The 20532-nt window shown below is 36.8% G+C and overlaps 1 protein-coding gene across 1 annotated transcript in view; it reads left to right on the forward strand.

Annotated features, from left to right (window-relative positions):
- The window catches only part of fbxl17.L (F-box and leucine-rich repeat protein 17 L homeolog), a 357109-nt gene that overhangs the window by 80621 nt on the left and 255956 nt on the right, over positions 1-20532 (forward strand). The window contains 1 exon segment of the mRNA NM_001127772.1: positions 3072-3202. Coding sequence (NP_001121244.1) covers positions 3072-3202 — 131 coding nt within the window.

A 20532-nucleotide genomic window follows, 5' to 3' on the forward strand; every position in this document is an offset into this window, starting at 1 on the left:
ACTGATAACAAGCTCCCATATCAGATATTGCTTTGGATTCTTTTGCAACCACCCACTACCACCGTGTTCAGTCTATTTCTTGTGTATAGACACTGCTTGCTGGGGCTATAAGCACTTTCAGGAGATTCTCATAGGGGCCATTGCAAGGCATTTTTGCATGTTTGGGATTCCAAAAAACACAGTGGACAGCTTTTCTTCCTGTAGTCAATATCCTTAGTCAACAAATATAACATTGTCCCTTACAATGATATGTCATGTAATCACACCTGTCATATGGTAATACAGGTATGGGAGCTGTTATCCAGAAATCATTTATCCAGAAAGGTCTGAATTATGGGAATGCCATCTCTACAGCAGTTAATTGCTACAAGGATGAGAAGCATGGTATAGTACAGTACAGTTCTTATCCCTTTAGCATTATTAACAAACTAGAATCCACGATTGGACCTTATTTATTATTAAAAAAGCACGATTTCATTGGATCGGAACAAACTCGATAAAAGCAAACAAGAATTTGAATAGTACAATTTTTTCTGATTTTTTTTGGTGCTTTTTCCCAAAAAGTCGGAATGTTTCGGATTTTTGGCCGAAATAGTTGGATTTTAGGGTTAAATCCAGTGCAGACCACAGAAACGTCCAAATTGTATATGGACCTCTCCCATTGACTTATAAACAACCTCAGCAGGTCTGAGATGGAGGATTTTCGGATTCAGACTTTTTCCATCCTCGGGGTATAATACATCTTGAAAAATTAGGGGTTTTTTTTCCACTAAAAAATAAATTTTTTTTGAATTCAGACTTTAATAAATAACCCCCATAATGTTGTGAACCTCATAAATGTTTAAGGGGGTCATGCTTTAAAAAAAAAGTTTGACAACCTCTGCTTTAGAAGTGATGTTATTTCAATAGACAGATACTGAAGATCAGCATATCTCTTAATCAGAGCACGAAGCAAGACATGTTCAGTACCAGCATGACAATTGTTTCCCACCCTCCAGTAGGCTGGTGACAGTGCATAACCCTGTCAGCACAGCAAACAAAGACTGATAACTAAGCAGGGTGAATTTGATTCAAATCATGATTTAAACCACTGGTCAGGAAACATCAATTTAATCACTGTTTTCCAGAAAAAAAGGCAGGTGTGTTATTTATTATTTTTCACTGCATTCGTATTATTCATGGCAATACTGAGAGAGGTGAGCTAAAACAAAAATTGTATTATAAAAGAAAATATCATTCTAAGCAACTTTGGTTACATACTGTATGTTCTATGGTTTTAAAGTTAATTTGTATATGTGTTGCTATTGAAAGCAGTGTCCCTTTCTTTTCTCTGCCCTGGTGGCCGAGACTGTTGGTACAATTTAAGAAAAGGCAGCTGAGTAATAGACCTGACTTTGCTGGGGAACTAAGACTTTTGCAACGATGTTTAAAAAGTAGCAACCAGGAGTAAAGCAAGTGCTGCTTTCCATAGCAAAATTTTTTTTTTGCAAATACAGGTATGGAACCTGTTATCCAGAATGATCAGGACCTGGGGTTTTCCATATAATGGATATTTATAGCTCACGTCTACTAAAAAATCATGTAAACATTAAATAAACCCAATAGGCTGGCTTTGCTTGAAATAAGGATTAATTATATCTTAGTTTGGATCAAGTAGAAAGTACTATTTTATTATTACAGAGAAAAAAGGAAATCATTTTTAAAAATTTGGATTATTTAGATAAAGTAGAGTCTAAGGGAAATGGCCTTCCCTTCATTTTTTGGATAACGGATGCCATACCTGTAACAAAAGCACTGCAAATCTCTAATAAATGTTTATTGGAAATATGCTTAGAATTGTTTTTTTTTTATTAGGCACATTTTTATTTTTGGGTTGACTTGCTCTTTAAAGGGATCCTGTCATCGGAAAACATGTTTTTTCCAAAACGCATCAGTTAATAGTGCTACTCCAGCAGAATTCTGCACTGAAATCCATTTCTCAAAAGAGCAAACAGATTTTTTTATATTCAATTTTGAAATCTGACATGGGGCTAGACATTTTGTCAATTTCCCAGCTGCCCCTGGTCATGTGACTTGTGCCTGCACTTTAGGAGAGAAATGCTTTCTGGCAGGCTGATGTTTTTCCTTCTCAATGTAAATGAATGTGTCTCAGTGGGACATGGGTTTTTACTATTGAGTGTCGTTCTTAGATCTACCAGGCAGCTGTTATCTGGGTACCTTCCCATTGTTCTTTTGTTTGGCTGCTGGGGGGGAAAGGGAGGGGATGATATCACTCCAACTTGCAGTACAGCAGTAAAGAGCAATTGAAGTTTATCAGAGCACAAGTCACATGACTTGGGGCAGCTGGGAAATTGACAATATGTCTAGCCCCATGTCAGATTTCAAAATTGAATATAAAAAAATCTGTTTGCTCTTTTGAGAAATGGATTTCAGCGCAAAATTCTGCTGGAGCAGCACTATTAATCGATTCATTTTGAAATTTTTTTTTTCCCATGACAGTATCCCTTTAAAGCAACAATCAGTATTTTCCCTTTCATTGTACAATGTAAACAGGTGCACATACGGAAAGCTGGGATAACTGGAACCCAGACCCTATATGGGATAACTTAAGAACATTCTTCTGTGAAAGTGTGTCAGACCATTGTCTGCTGATACAAGATTTAGCTTTTTCTCCAGTCTGGCACATTCTAGTGGTTTAATGGAGACTGAGATGAAGATTTGGTTTTGGTTTGAGTCTTGACTTTTATCCATCTAGGCTCATTACAGTTGCACTGAAATGGCTCTCTTAATGCCTGTCTCTCATTCTGGCATGGCCACATAACTGGCCTCCTGACAGTATTGGGGATTGGAAGAACAGTGGTCAATAGTTCCAGAGGAAACAGATTAGTGTTACTGGATAACTGGATCATGAAGCTTTCATGAATGTCTTGGCTGGAAATTCCTCTGTATAAATGTATCCTGTCTGCCAGTAATAAGCGTTTTCTAATTTCTTTTTTGAAAATAAACCCTATAGCCCCAATGTTAAACCAAATTTGTGTCTAAAATGGTGAAAAATTTACTTTCTTCTTTAGCTCAAGCACCTTTCAAGTCTTGACCTTCGCCATATCACTGAACTGGACAATGAGACTGTAATGGAGATTGTAAAGCAGTGCCAGCACCTCACTTCCCTGAATCTCTGCCTGAACAGAAGCATCAATGATAGGTATGTGCAGACTGTTTCTCAGGTACCTTCAGCCGTCAGTATACAAGTAATGACATTACTTTCATTATTGCATACAATTTATTGAACAATCAAAGTACATTCAGAATGTACCATGCGACAGAAAACGTTATATTACTGCTGAGTGTGATATATATGTGTTAAGTTATGACCTGTAAATGCTAATTAAGATGTCTTACGTTCCACAGCATTTACCTTGTGAAACAAAATAACATAATTGCTGTCACAGACACAGTATCAGAGCATGATCTTTTTCTCATAAAGTATCGGAGCATGGCCCTTTCAGAAACTATTACAACATTAACTTTTCTGGTACCGTATGATAAGATTGCCTTCTCGGTAGGGATGCACAGAATCCAGGATTCGGTTCGGTATTCGGTCAGGATTCGTCCGTTTTCAGCAGGATTCAGCTGAATCCTTGTGCTTGGCTGAGCCGAATCAGAATCCTTAAGATCATGTGACTTTTGGTCACAAAACAAAGAAGTAAAACATTTAGCCGCACTGATTTGCATATGCGAATTAGGGTTCAGATACAGTTCGGTATTCGGCCAAATCTTTCACAAAGGATTTGGGGGTCCGGCCGAATCCAAAATAGTGGATTTGGTGCATCCCTACTTCTCAGACATTGTACCATAGAATTATGCCCTTAGATACAGTGCCGCTTTAGCATCCTCTCATATATAGTAACACAGCAGGAGCCTCTCAAATAGTGAATCAAATCAATACCCTGTGCAGGTCTTATTAATTGGGCTTCTTTGTGGTTTCACTGTTTCTAGCTTTCTTTTTTTCCCCTTTGAATGTTATTTGACAACCATGTCCACATGCAGTTTGACATTTATGGTATGATAGGCTCCATAAATACATCCAATAAATCATATATTGTGCTATAAAATGAACCAGTCATAAAAAATATTATCATTTTTCTAGTAGACTCAGGCATCAGGTTTACAAATATTATTAACAATATGTTAAACTGCTTGAATAGCAAGAGATTTTTCATCATCCTGATTTTCAGCAGTTGAACAACCAGTTGGAAAGCAATAACATTTTCTAAAGATGAAGAATGAACTGGAAACTAGAGAGCCTCCAAATGTTGTTCTTAAGTAACTCCCAGCATGCCCTTTTAGTGGTTACAATGCTGGCCATTGTAGTTCTGGGGGGCTGCAAGTTGGCTATATCTAACCTAGCTCATACATGTCATTTTATGGTGTAGATTTTCAAATGATATTCACAAAAAATAGCAAAAAAACCCCCTGCTAAATGAATTAAAGTTTTTGTTCATTATGAATCATCATGTGCTTGCAGAAGCAGCCAGCACAGCAACAGTCAAGCCCTTTTTGGATATTAATTAGTGATGCACCGAATCCACAAGTTTTAGATTATCCAAAAGATTCAGGCAAATAGCAAATCTGAATCCTAATTTGCATATACAAATTAGGGGTGGGAAGGGGAAAACATTTTTTACTTCCTTGTTTTGTAATGATTAGTCACACAATTTCCCTCCAAGCCCCTAATTTGCATATGCAAATTAAGATTCAGATTCGGTTCAGCCGTGCAGAAGGATTTGGCCAAATCCTTCTGAAAAAGGCTAAATCCTGGCCGAATCCAGAACCGAATCCTGAATTCGGTGCATCCCTACTATTAACAGAAGCTCTGACAGGTAAATAAGGGCATTTAGTTCACTGCTAAATGTCAGCAGCAGTCAACAGTACCCCCTCCATGTGCTGTAACCATTTTATTAAGCACAGCACCATTTTTATCATGTAATTATGAGAAAATGCAGAAAAAGGTGGTTTCTCCACCAGAATGTGCTAGTAGGAGTTTAGAAACACGGAGCTCCTATCAGTTCTTGCAGCAGAATCCTCCAGGAGAGCAGTTATCTTGTTTTAAATAGGCTGACGGGGAGAAGTGGGTGTTTGACATCACTCCATCTTGCAGTGTAGCAGTAAAGAGAAACTGAAGCTTAACCGAGTCTTAGGGCAGGCCAAGGGCACTTGGAAAGTGAAAAAAATCAGCTTGAGTATATTGTTTGAGGAACAAGATTTCAGTCCTAGATTCTGCTAGAAGAGCACAATTAACTAATGGTTTTCTCCACAATCAACTCATGGATTGGAATTGTGGATAGCTATAGTGCAGAAGATTTTCTTTGCCTTTCTGTTATTAAGCAATGCATTCAGATTGTTTTGGGTGCACTTAATTTGGGGCAAAGTTGTTAAAGGTAAAATAAGGCTGATTGGAATTGGAAATGGAAATATTTTGTTTGTGACAATACTCACAGTGATATTTACAGCAATCAAACCCCATCCATGAAGCCTAAATGATATTCCTTTGAATGGATGAATTGATCAATGATACTTGTAAACTTGTCTCCAGAATGTGTTTATGCAGCATTCCAGATTGATACCCAGTTTCTATTAGAAGCATTTGCCAAAGACAACACATTTGCCATGCAAATAGGATGGCAAGTGGTTGCTAGCTGCCTTTTTCCGATAAGATCACAGCCATCATAAACACTTTAACAAGCCTCTGCAAGTCACCAAAAAAACATTTTTTTTAAAGATTTTACTTTCCCCTGAGGTACAATACATATGAACTATTTTTGCTTTTTATATGAGAACTGTTCCAGTGAAGCATGCCTGCTTTTTTTCCAATTTTGCAAAGTCAAACTCCACAGATAGACATATAATCAGTAGCTGTATTAACAGTAATGGAAAATGCAATTACAATTGTTAAATGTCTTCAGCTCTGCAATAAAATGGACTTTTTGTGTGTGTGAGAGGTTGTTTTCCTAATCAATGAAAATATTTTATTAATGTCCCTGTTGACTATCTGTTACTTCCCAGTATGGTTATTTCAGTTAATATTACCTTTTAATGCTTTCCTATTCGTTCTGATTTTATCTGCATGTCAACAGGAAAGCTCCGAGGGTTTCACAGCTATGCACATTCCTTTACAACTATGAAGAGTTCCCTTGTTCTTTAGTAAAATGTTTGCATGTAATGAATGTGCCTCTACAAAGTCTTCCCTTTTTGTTCCAATAAATGGTAAATGTTCTTGATGCAGCAGCTCCTCTTTTTCCCAGTAAATAAAAAGCACAAGATAATGCCAGTTATTTCATGTGATTTAGATACTATGCGTTTTCCTCATTGTAAGCATTGTAAGATATCTGCTGTAACAGACTGCTACATAACACTTTAAAGACATAAAAGTAAAATGCTAAACTGGGATCTAGTGTCAATACCTTATAATACTTTAACTTACTATTTCTATTTGGAAACGTGAGTTTTCTACACAAACACAAGGTTTTCCTGAAGGAAGGCAAGTTGACATGGATATTTTATAAATGTGACAAGTTTATTGTGCTTTCTCAGTCTATAACATTTATACCTTGTGTAACCTTTAAACTCACAATATGTTTAAAAAGCGTTGTATAGTTGTGGCGAGTAGAGGAGAAGAAAAGGGTTGTTTATTTTGTTTATGTTTTTAAGAGAACTGCATTAAATTCAGTTATCATACATAAACCTAATAGGACAGAGTCCGTCCTTAATTTAAAATACAGGTATGGGACCTTTTATCCAGAATGCTCGGGACCTGGGGTTTTCCGGATAACGGATTTTTCCATAATTTGGGTCTTCATGCTTAAGTCTACTAGAAATTCATTTAAACATTAAATAAACCCAATAGGTGGTTTTGCTTCTAATAAGGATTAATTATATCTTAGTTGGGATCAAGTACAAGCTACTGTTTTATTATTAACGAGAAAAAGAAAATCATTTTTAAAACTTTGGATTATTTGGATAAAATGGAGTCTATGGGAGACGGCCATTCCGTAATTTGGAGCTTTCTGGATATCGGGTTTCCGGATAAGGGATCCTATACCTGTACTTGTAAGGGCTTTAAAAAAAATCACAACTCTCTCCAAATTAGATGTCTTGTCCAAGTGTACCTGCCCATAGCCTGGGTTTAATATAACTAATCTCTCTTGCCAAATATGTGGTGTGCAACACCATCCAGACGTTCACTCAAGGTATGGATTAAAAGTCAATCTGAATGGTATTGCACATCTGATATTTGGCTAGTCAGTTGTATATGGATCCCCCCTTTTCTGTAAAGGAGACAATGGCACTGTATGAAAAAAAAAACCAATAAAACATTACTTCTCCTTTATTCTAATACAACCTTCTCCTGTCTAGCTGCCTTGTCAACAACTTCAGCTCACCTTAATCCTATCTTGCCTTTCCAAACTAAATTTATCATAGTATTGTTTAATACAGTTTCAGTTACTTAAACTTAGCTTAGAAACGTTTATATTATTTACAGTCATATGAAAAAGTTTGGGAACCCCTCTCAGCCTGCATAATAATTTACTCCACTTTCAACAAAAAAGATAACAGTGGTATGTCTTTCATTTGCCAGGAACATCTGAGTACTGGGTTGTTTTCTGAACAAAGATTTTTAGTGACACAGTATTCAGTTGTATGAAATTGGGTAATTTTGCTAATTTGAATGCATGTAACTGATCAATACTGATTACCGGCAACACCAAATTGGTTGGATTAGCTTGTTAAGCCTTTAACTTCATAGGCAGGTGTGTCCAATCATGAGAAAAGGTATTTAAGGTGGCCAATTGCAAGTTGTGCTTCTGTTTGACTCTGTATGTAATCAGGAAATGGAAGGTCACAGGCGCAGTTTCTTTAAAACCCTGGTCTGGCAGGCCAAGAAAAATACAGGAGTGGCATATGCGGAGGATTGTGAGAAAGGTTACAGACAACCCAAAGATCACCTCCAAAGACTTGCAAGAACATCTTGCTGCAAAAGGTTTATCTGTACATCGTTCTACAATTCAGCACAATTTGCACAAAGAACATCTGTATGGCAGGGTGATGAGGAAGAAGACCTTTCTGCACTCACGTCACAAACAGAGTCTCTTGTTGTATGCAAAAGCTCATTTAGACAATCCACAGTCATTTTGGAACAAAGTACTTTGTATTGATGAGACAAAAATTGGGTTATTTGTTCATAACAAAAAGTGCTTTGCATGGCAGAAGAAAAACATTGCATTCCAAGAAAAACACCTGCTACCTACTGTCGAATTTGGCTTTGGGGCTGTGTGGCTAGTTCAGGGACTGGGGCCCTTGTTAAAGTCAAGGGTCGGATGAATTCAACCCAATATCAAAACATTCTTCAGGATAATGTTCAAGCATCAGTCACAAAGTTGAAGTTACGCAGGGGTTGGATATTCCAACAAGACAATGACCCTTAACACACTTGGAAATCTACAAAGGCATTTATGCAGATGGAGAAGTACAATATTCTGGAATGGCCATCACAGTCCCCCGACTTGAATATCATGGAAAATCTATGGGATGATTTGAAGCAGACTGTCCATGCTCGTCAGCCATCAAATTTAACTGAACTGGAGAGATTTGTAAGGACGAATGGTCAAAAATACTGCCATCCAGTATCCAGACACGCTATAGGAGGCATCTAGAGGCTGTTACATTTGCAAAAGGAGGCTCAACTAAGTATTGATGTAATATCTCTGTTGAGGTGGCCAAATTTATGCACCTGTCTAATTTTGTTATGATGCATTTTGCATATATTTTCTTAATCCAATAAACTTTGTCACTGCTGAAATACTACTGTTTCCATAAGGCATGTTATATATTAAAAGGAAGTTGCTACTTTGAAAGTCCAGTCAATGATAAACAAAACTCCAAAGAATTAAGAGGGGTTCCCAAACTTTTTCATATGGCTGCATATGCTAATACAATCCAATATACAATCAGCTGTTACACAGTATGTTAACTATTAAGAAAAAAGATGAATCCGCTATAAATGCAGTTCTGTAGTTCTCACACTAGTTTGTAATAAAGATGGCAGCTTCCACATAAAGCAGCGCACCTATCTGACACATCCAGACTTTTGTGTTCTTTATTTTGTCATAGCCTGTAGATACTCTCTTGTCCTTGTATATAAAACATTGTTGTTTTTACCGTGGTTTTAGGATCTTTCTGAATGCTTCACCATGTTGACAATAAATGGATTCCAGGTCATAGCTCTGCAGGGATAAACATTGCCTTAAATTAAACATGTCAAGCGAAGCAATGCATCTTTTACTTTGGCTGTTGCTTCATGGGGTTGTGCAGTTATATCATTTAATTTTGCTTGAGAAGTCCTGGACATTTTTTTACCCCAAAAAACCCACATCTTTCTATTGGATATATCTTATGGCATAGCTTGATTTCTTCTGGTGCTGCTTTCTGTTAATGCCCACAACCATTTAGGTTCATGTTTAGAAAATCGGTAAATGAAAGTTTGTTTCGTCGTCGGGAAGCTGTAACCTTTTTGTTTTTTTCTGGGTCTATAATTTATATCATGAGTAAGTCCCCATTTGGCACGGAACGCGTTAGGCTATACATGTCCTAATATTGATTTTTTTTTTTACTTTTATAATTATTTTTGCTACTGCATTATTATTATTGGCTTGTTCCTAATCTATTTTATAATTGATATCACCCTGCGTTATGATACAGATATACAGATGATACAGAATACAGATTGTACAAATAGGATTGCTTGCAGGGCAATAAAAGGTCAGGGTATAAATCGTATAACATGCACAAACGATGCCTTTCCTACTATTTCACATTTTTATACTTTACATATGCTGCTCTATAGAGGTCTATGAAGAACCATGAAGGTAAGCCATATGTCAGCTCTCACTCATACATGAATGACCTGCACACAGTATGAAACCTGCATTGGGGCTATGCTTTTATAGCCTTCATCTTAAAAAGATGTTAGCTCTCACCAGCAGACCTTTATACTTTTGTACTGGTCAGTTGCTGCTTTAAACTACTTAATGATAATAATTATCATCACATGTTCTAGTAAGTCTAAATTCCATTTTTTTTGCGAAGCCTGCTCCTACTGACATATCTATTATCCATCCGTGCAGAACGTTTCTGAATGCAGTAATGTGCAATTCTAAAAGTTTGATGGATCAATTGCTGCAGAAAATAGGAAACTGTTCCATAAATGCTTAGTCAATGAATAATAGACTTAAATGCCATGCAATTTGGTGCAATTTAACTGTATTTTCAATAAGAAATGTGAGTGCCAAGGCATACTTTCCAAGGCAGCCGTGTATGCTTAGAGACAAACAGATTTGTCGAGCCTCCTGTTAGAGGTGTTCACATCTGTCTGGGATGTATTTGTTGAATGCTTCGGACTTGGTTATGGTGCGGCTGAAGGGGCGGTAAAGCCTGGTAACAGTGTTAAAAAGGCCGTATGGGAGAAGCTACTATCACCTGCAACAGAATTGTACATAATGGGGCTTAATTAAATGGCAATTATAGATAATTAGATGTGATTATAGAAAAATGTACTTAACAAGAAGTAACTCCATTTACAACTGTCTGTTCTGCAATAAATCTGAAATGGGCAAGATGCCCAAAAGTATGCTGGGTACAGGCACGATTTTCAGGAGCTTGAATGAAAAGTACATTGTTTTAATCAGCAGGATTTCTGCTTCCTTGTAACTTCATCCTGCGGGGAATAAACTGGTGCAGGTGTATCAAATTGGATACATTAGTTTATACATTTTTCAGCTACCTTTTTTTTTTTTTTTTAGCCCCAATTGAGCATGTCCCTTGACTTGAAGCTTTGCCAGCAACTACATGCATCCGATTGCAACAGCTGTGTTGTGTAGCAGAATTAAGTAAGGTTCAAGAGAAATTAGAGAAGGTAATGAATTCAGCCGTAGCAATGGTGGGGGTCATTAACCTGGCTTACTGAGTTGCTTCTGTTGAGGAAAGAATCTACAACTCATTTTTAAAACAGTAAAATAGAAAAGTCATTATTTTGCAATGTACTATAAAACCAATATGCAGTGTCACATCAAACTTCCTCTTAAATAACTAACAGAATGCCATTATTGTGGTAACATTTCCATTGATGAATTATAGCATGTTCATTAAATGTATTGAAGCAGCAGAAGGGAATTTAAATGAGACATATAGGATAAGTGAAGAACCTAATCTTGTAGGCAATAATGAGTAATATATTGTGCTGGTTTTACTCTGAGCTAAAAGTTATTATCTTCATTAATATTATCTTTATTAATATTATCTTCATTAATATTATCTTCAAAAATTGCCCCTTAATTGGAGCTCCCTATAGATCTGCTATGGCCCCTGTCCATGTTTCAAATGATTGGTGGATGTGTCCTAACAATCCCTGCCAGAATCAGAAGAGGGGGGTAGCCATTCACAGCTCTGCAGTCAAATAATCAAAGATAGACTTTCCCTATCAGGTCAGCTGATTGGTTCCTATCCTACAGTACAATGGCCATAGTTCTGCCATTCCCCTGCATAGCCTGGGAAAGGAGGCAGCAGGCATTAGAATGGATGGGGGTAGTGATTTTTTTAGTAAAATATTAAAATAAATCAGCTTGAAACATTTTTGAGCACTTTACTTCTTTATTTGAAAGTGTATAATTCATTGGCAAATTCTTGCTTTTCACACAGTATGTCTCATTTATTTCCTTAAAGCAATACTGACACGTTCCTATAAAAATCATAGGAACGTGTCTGTATGAAGTATGTGCTGCACCCGGAATATTTTCCTCAAAGCCGGCCCCCAGCCCTGCACACCTTTGCGCAGCCGACCGCTCACACTACTAACCGATCTTCTGTGTTGCTTCCGTGATGCTGGGCTGGGGGAGGAGCTTCCTTCCATAGGCTGAAGTCCTGTTTTGATTTGTAATTAGGAAGGATTGTGCCGCCCCCAGCCCAGCGTTACTGAAACTGCACAGAAGGTCTTTCAGCAGTGTCGGAGGGCCGGGTCAGTGCAGGTGCGCGGGACTGGGGGGCGGCTTTGAGGCAAAATATTGCGGGTGCAGCACATGCTTTATACTGACACGTTCCTACGATCTTTTATAGGAACCTGTCAGTATCTCTTTAATTGCCAGCAATTGAAACTTCCAATTTCCTTTTATAGGAAGTACTGTAGGTTTATGGTCACTTGTTACTATCTCTTGAAAATGCTAGTTGTTAAATATGTGTGTGCTTGTAATGGGTGTGTGGCAAATTGATGTGTTTTGATCACTACATATGGTATTGCACTTAATAAAGAAGAACCCTTGTAATATTCTTATCTAAAAGCTGAAATCATTGTGCCTCAGACTTAAGGCACAATGTAAGTTGTCACTGAGACAAAGGGGTACATCAAAAATTGTGCAGAAAATCACACATAATCACTATTAATTGCAGCCACAACCGTTTCTGTGAAAATTGTACCATTGATTTTGGGCATATGTATCTTAAATGTCTCAATCACAACCTTGTAAATGAGTGGCAAAAAAAGCAACTCAAAAAACTGCAAACACATGTTTTCATGCAATCGAAATGTAAGTTAATAAATCAGAAATAGCACAAAATTGCAGAAAAAAACCTTGTGAATTTCAAATTGCTTGAATTTTGAAAACATACTTCCCTTTGGCATTTTGTCAGGTTTTAGGAGGTGTAGTTTTCAATTTTTATTTTTCAATTTTTTTTTTGCTATCATTTCTGATAAATATTCTTCATTTTGTTCTATTGCTGTTATCTGTTAAACATCTGTTATTGTTTTTAAAGACCAGGAAACCAGCAGTTGTCGACTTTCAGTGGATATATATCCAACGAATACAGCCTTGTGTTTATCTATCTTTGTATCTTATTATGACTGTATCTCTGACTCTATAGTTACAAAGGTGTACAGATGCATTTAATTTCTAGCTGTAAATGTGTTATGTTCCTTAAGGAATGTCCCTAAAGAGGTTCCTCATTTATATGGTGGGAAAGTTATTTTTTCTGTATCTGGTTTGGGCTGTTATTCATTAATCAGGTATACGATGATGTTTAATAAAATATTTGCTTAAAGTCACAAGTGTAGACCAAATGTATAAATATAATTTATCATAATTTTTTTTGTGTGATGACAGAGAAATACATGTTCTCACCCATTCACTGTATTATATGTTTGTTTAATTTGGATAGAATATGATCTCACTTTTATGCCCTTGCCTCTCTTAAACACACATGTATGAGATCCTTTGTCCGGAGACCTGTAACATTTTTTTTCCAAATAATTACAATTTCTCAAAAATTATTTCCTTTCTCTGTAATAATAAAACAGTATCGTATACTTGATTCAAACTAAGACATAATTCTTATTGGAAACAAAACCAGCTTATTGGTTTTATTACATGATTTTTTAGTAGATTTAAGGTATGAAGATCCAAATTACAGAAAGATCCGTTATCAAGAAAACCCCAGGTCCCGTGTATTCTGGATAACAGCTCCCATACCCTCTCTTAAAATAATATAGTTACAAACAAATGAGTTGTGAATGTTGCTTCTTTTGTGTCTTTTTTGTTCTTTTGGGAAGCACATATAGAGATGTCTAATTTCTTTGTGCATTTTGGATTGACTTGTAATTAAGGGGGTTACTTATCAAAGGTAGAGTTTGTGAGGTTTCTTTTTGTTACCTTAAATAAACTCACAACTTGAATGTTTGCTTATTTATGAAAAAATCCGAATGTTAAAAATATTCAAATGAGTGCAATTGGGGGGGAAAAGCTCCAATACTCAAATTGATTAAGTTATTGGTAGTAAAAAGCTTGAATACCTTGAATTGACCCAGTTTTGTAGCGCAAACCACTGAAAAAAAAAAAGGCTAAAAACATCTTTGAATGGTTCAAGGCATCTACATAACCTTGACAGGTTTTAGCTGGAGTATTTTTGGATTTGGGCTTTTTGCAATTTGGGGCATAATAAATCTAAAAAAATTTTTTTTTTTATCCAGAAAAATGTCATTTTATTTACTGAAACTACTAGAAAAACTTGAGCTTTTTGGGAAAAACACAACTCACCGCTTAATAACTAACCCCTCAGTGTTTAAATATATATTTTACAGAATCAGTTTCCCACTTTCTGTGTATAACTGCATTTTATGGAGATTGTTGTTAAACTTCTATCCTAAGCCGCATACTGAAGAGCTTCCTTTTCTCAAGCAGTATCTTTTCTCCCTGTCGAATGGCTGCAGAAAATCCCCACACAAGCCCTGGCCAGCCAGAGGGGCCAGACACAATCTGAGTTGAATGTACAAGCAGTAAACAGGTTGTTTGCATCCTTTGCATGCCCTTCTCTCACCTCTCCAAAAATCTTAGCCTCTTCTAAGCCTCCCAATGAATATGGATGTTTACTCTTAACCCGTGTTGTCATCTTACTCTTAACCCGTGTTGTCAAAAATAATGGCTTTAGCAATCAGACACAATTTGCTTTGCTCAATTGAACTGTATCTCTTCTGTAGCAGTGATTAATTTTAGTGAGACTTGACAATGATAATATGACTTAAATGTATAAAGGGGTGTATATAAAACAATTGTAGACAATAGAAAATAGTCTAAAGTGCATTTGGTTTTCACAGGATCTTTTGGAAATTGGTTGTTAATTCTTTAATCTAAATTCCAGCTAGGAACTTTTGTGCTTTCTGTTTCTAGAACAATTCTGAAAAATATCATTTAAAAACTGTGTACACTTTATCTATTAAATATGTATTAAGGGGTTAATTTGTAAAGCAGTGTTAAATGATTTATTGAGATTCATCTGGGGTACATTAAATTGTATATTTGTAACAAAAAGCTTGTGAAGGTTTTTATAACCTTTGTAAAATATAGGTTGCACAAAAATTTTATGTTGCACAAACACTTATCGTTAACGCCATTTTTTATTTTAACATCACCTCAGACCTGGTGTAATCCATTCTGGCTGATGAAAGAAATACTGTACATGCAACAAAGACATTCTCATGTAAAAAGTGGAAATGATAGGTGAGGGACAGTTTTGTTCCTCACCTATCATTTCCACTTTTTACATGAGAATGTTTTTGTTGCATGTACAGTATTTCTTTTCGATTTGCCAAAAAATTGAGCCATTTCTTCATATGCATCATGAGTCAATGGGTGGTTTTCTTGCCTTTCTTTTCATGTGCGAAAAACCTAATTTTTTTTTCCTGCAAAGCAAAATGCATTATGTTTGGCTCAATGTTTTCTTTACCATAGATACTACAAATACACCAGGACTGTGTTTCAAAGGGGCGTGTCAACACAACCAAAATCTGAAATTTAGAATGTGCAGGTATTTCCCAGATATAAAAGGATGTTCCATTCATGGGTGGATCTTGACATTCACAGATTTGTGCAAAGTGACCCTTGTATCCAGTGCCGATTCTGGGGCTGCTGCTGTCGCCTGAGGCAGCAGCCCACATGGCGCCCCCCTCCTCTCCCGCTCCGCGCTTAAAAATTAGCGTCCGAGTGAGTTTAAGGGGGCAGTATCGCTAGTGCATTGAGCGCAATGATGCTCTTTGCACTAGCAGAGCCTCTTAAAGTTACAAGAGGCGGCTTTTTGCCATCCCTTGTAACTGGCCGCTCGCTGCTGCCTGAGGCAAGGGTTTCACCTTGCCTCATGGCAGAAGTGGCCCTGCAGTAACCCATCACAACCAATCAGCAGATAGCATTTACTGGTCACTTGCTTAAAAGTAAACTTCTTATTAGTTGCTATGGGTTACTGCTTCTGGGCAAAACTTTGTGCCATTTATTACACATGGAGAAAAGGTCTTAAGTAGAGGAATTCAGAAGACATTTTATCATTTTTCCCAGAAGGTTTAATTGAAAGCAATAGGAAATGTATACTACTGATAATTATTAATCCTGATCACTGTGAGCTGTAGGGTGGTTCGGCTTAATCTTGGAGCTTATCATTGGAGTAAACTCAATACAATGGAGTGTAGATCCCAGCTCCTTTGGGCTGTGTAAAGGTTCTGTGTGAAATGTGTATATATAACATATATATTTTCTCTATCACTTAAATTGCCCAGATTCCTCAGGCCCTACTTCGTAGCAGTAACAATGCAAAATAAATTAATACAAATTTAAATTTAGCCTGCAATACTTGGAAATCCCTTGTGACAATGCATTAATGACTTCCTGATTTAGAGACTCTGGGCTGTGCCTGGGGCCTTTGAGTCCTTTGAGGATTATTATTTTGGAAATATGGAACTGGTTGAGTCACATAATTGCAAAGCAAGCACTCTCCTGACCCATTTGTAATGCACGGTAGGGAGGAAATAAACAGGGCAAAACCTCACACCATGTGGTTTACAAAATTTTGTCATTGAATATTAAAGATCTCACAAACGTGCAGCTTGCTGTTTTTATCTAATGGCTTTTCGTGGTGCTATCTCTCATTTTACCTATTTACAGGTATGTTATAGCTGGCTTAGCTAAAAGCAGTATACTGGGGATCTAGTAGGTTGATGTGATGATAATGCTACTAATTGGTGAGGTCCAAATGACTGGGATCAGCAGGTGACCGCTTGGTATTAAAAGTTGTATGCAATTGTTTTAGACCTTATGTTGCCTAGCTTCATATACATTAATACTTTCCAACTGATCCTCTTTCAGGCCAGAACATTTTAATTGGGCTCTTCAAAAGTTAGTGGATTAGCCACCACTGTACCATATAAAGTGAAGACACCTGGAGAGCCTTCCAGTGTGAAAATATGTAGTTTTTATTTAAGCCTAGCTTAGCAAGATGCTAACATCCCAGTTAGCCATACATTTCTTCTACTTTGTGGCTGGCAGTGGCAGTTGGTAGCCCTATTTTTCCTCATTTTATTCATGGCTTGTCTTGGCTAAATTGCTAACACTGGGCATTGGCTGGCTCCTCTACGGAAGTCCTGGGGAAAACTTCAACCAAGATGTTTACCCCATATGTAATTAAAGTCATTACTTTGCCCAGTAGCAATAGCCCATAGCAATGAATATACCGTATATACTCGAGTATAAGCCGAGTTTTTCAGCCCCCAAAATATGTTGAAAAACTCTACCTCGGCTTATACTCGGGTCAAGCGAAAAAACGGTCGCCTGCGCCTAAGAATATTCGTCGGCACTTAGAATAGTAGCCGGCGCCTAAGAATATTCGCAGTCGCCTTAGAATATTCGCTGGCGCCTTAGAATAGTAGCCGGCGCCTAAGAATAGTCATCCAAAAACGATTGAAACTTACCAGAAGCTGCTGCATTTCTCACCCTCGGCTTATACTCGAGTCAATAAGCTTTCCCAGTTTTTGGAGGTAAAATTAGGTACCTCGGCTTATACTCGGGACGGCTTATACTCGAGTATATACGGTAATGTTTGCTTTTAAACAGATGACCAGTACATATTACTTGCTGATTGGTTCCTATGGGTTACTCCTTCTAGGCATACATAGTGCCTTTTATTATGTTATAGCTTCTGAACAAAAACACAGATAATAAAGACCAACTGCATATTGTCTCTGATTATGACACAAAAAGTTAACTTATAGGCGAACACCCCCTTTTAAAGACACATGCGGAATGTAATAAAAGTCGGTAATGGAAAAATTATTTGCAATGTGAAAAGTTATGCCTTTGTGCGAACAAATATTACTTTGCGAGAATTTAATATAGCTTTTGCGAACCCGGACACTGTTTAGCGACCACTTCCGACAGTGGAAGAAGGTTTGCGAATTTTATAGTTTGCTCCAATGCTCAGTCAGTGTAATACAACTTCTTACTAAAAAAAAGTTATGTTTTCTCCTAACAATTATGACACCTTCAAGCACTTTTTAAAAGTGCACAATTAAAATTTGCAATGCAATAACAGTTTGAGGAAGAATATTACATTGCGAGATATGAATTTATATTCTTATTGGTGCAAATTGTTTTTCTCTTTGCGACTTTTATTACATTCCCCCTTTAGAGTCTCAGTACTGGGTATGTTGTCAATAATATTAATTTAAGTTAATATTCAGTGAAGGACTGGTCATCTAAATATGTTTCAATGTATATAGAGGCTTATATGTAACTCAAAATATATTATTTTCATTTTCAGTTGAAATAAATGTTTTTATTATTAGCTGATTTGCTATTTCTGAAATAAAAAAAAATCCATGTTGATGGCAAAACATTCCTTTAGTTTTATAAGTAAGTAGATTTTATTGCTTCTGCCTGGTAACCTGATTTAGTATCCACCGTTTTGGGGTTGTGCTAGCTCAATGAACCATTTCTGGTAAAAGCAAAGCATTTTATCAATGCGTTTGCATGCATCTAATCATTAGAAGACAAATGCATGTTATAGTTATTATATCCCATTGGGAAACAAAAGCATATAACATAACACTAGCCAAACGTTTGTATAAGATTTCATGTTCTTGTTTTGCAAATCTTTGCCTTTTACAGTCATCTGAAAAAGAAAGGCGCAAATATTTCATGTTACATTTTGGGATGGTTGTAATATAGTATTTATAGTACAGGTAAGGGAACTGTTAAGCTATAGAGAATCAAATTACAGAAAGGTGCCGTACCTGTATATGTATTGGGCTGGAGCTTGATTTCTCTCTGGGCATTAAGTGTTATTAACCATAGACCATGAAACAGAACACACACAAAAAAAATCAGTTATTAAAGGAGAAGGAAAGGCTAAAATGAATTAAGCTTTATCGGAAATGTATATGTAAATTCACCAGTAACACCTCAAAGTAATGCTACTCCTCTGTCAAAAGAAAAACAGCATTTCTTTCCTTCTATTGTATACACATGGGTTTCTGTATCAGACTTCCTGTTTTCAGCATAATCCTCCAGGGCTAGGGCTTGAGCATGCTCAGTTTGCTCCTCTCTCCTTTTTCCCCACACCCTGCTGAAATCTGAGCGCAGAGCTATGAGTGAGAAGGGAGAGACAGGTAGGAAGTGATGTCACAAGCTAATATGGCAGCTGCTATCTGAAACAGAGAGAGTTTCTAGAGCTGTTTACTTGGGTATGGTAAAGCATTCTACAGAATAAATAGTGTTATTGCATTATTGTGGTTAATCTATTGGCAAAAAACTGCTTTGGTAGCTTTCCTTCTCCTTTAAAGATATTTCCACGTTTGACAATGTCATTTTTTTTGTCACCAAGTACTTTCCAGTTAATCCAAACTGCTTCAAAAAGGAAATCCTTCTAAATCTTTCTATAAATTCAAAGGTTTCTCTTGTTGAAATGATTTATTACTACACTAGTTTATTTGAAGAGATATCTTAAATAACAAACAAAAACCAGAGCTACAGATCACTGTCTTTATTACCTGTTCAGATTGAACGGAGTCTGGAATCTTTTGATTGCAGCACGTCGTTGTCAGGCTACTTTAAATGTATGATAAATTAAGCCCTGTAAATAGTAAAAATATGAGCAAGGTGATTAATTCTGACAACTTTCATGTTAGAAACTTGAGATGATAAATATCTCCTGTGATTAGTTATTCATTTAGAGCAGGGGATTTGGCTTCACGTTAAAGTATTTTATGAATAGTGGCATAAAAAAATGTATCATAGGATCGCTACACCCATTGAATCAAATGAGAAATTGTCTGGCTTTCTGGACTTGATAGCGTGATTGGAAATAAACACATTTATGCTCAACTCTTCAGGCTTCAGTCATACTCAAGGCTTGTATTCAACTCCTAAGAGTTAGATGGTCCAGTCGGTCAAATGAAACGAGGCCATTATCTGTCGAGGGCTGTGTTCCAAATATCTGATCCAAACTGACCATGAGGGTCTGACAGAGGTGCAGAATACTTCATGTTTGATCTTAACCAGTCAGTGGAACCAGCAGTTTAAATCCTATATAATTGGCCCTGCAAGGGAGTCCCAGTGAAAGACACAGGAATTACACAGTCCATGTAATTATAAAACCACCTCTGCAAGACTAAATGCAGTAATATTTCCATTTACTAAACTTGACATATCAAAATAATCAGTAATGTTCAGCTTGTAGAAATTGCCGGCAGAGTGAGCAAGACATATGTAGCGGAATGCAGCCTTATTAAATTGCTATGGACTTCTGTAAAAAGGATTCTAGATGATTTTAAAAGCATTCTGCTTTCATTGCTTAGCACTGTTGTGTTTCTTATGTATTCCACTTACTATGAAACACTGACAGCACTGATCTTTCTTCTGCTTAGTTCATATAGTTTTCACAAGTATATGGAAAGGCATGCATGCTCAAATGAAATAGAACCAAAAATACAGCTCATAAATGGCTGTTAGCTTCTTAGCTCTGAAGTGATTTGATGATACAGTAATACTGTAGCTCCACTTATGCTTGGGGGATAGTCAGCCTTGGTTAAAATGTGTTAACTGCTCAAAAATATTAAGAGATGAAGTCAGCAAAACCTTTGTAGGAATACCTCCTTAAAATTGCATTTACCGCCCA

The sequence above is a fragment of the Xenopus laevis genome, chromosome 1L (assembly GCF_017654675.1).
Source record: "Xenopus laevis strain J_2021 chromosome 1L, Xenopus_laevis_v10.1, whole genome shotgun sequence".
Taxonomy (NCBI): domain Eukaryota; kingdom Metazoa; phylum Chordata; class Amphibia; order Anura; family Pipidae; genus Xenopus; species Xenopus laevis.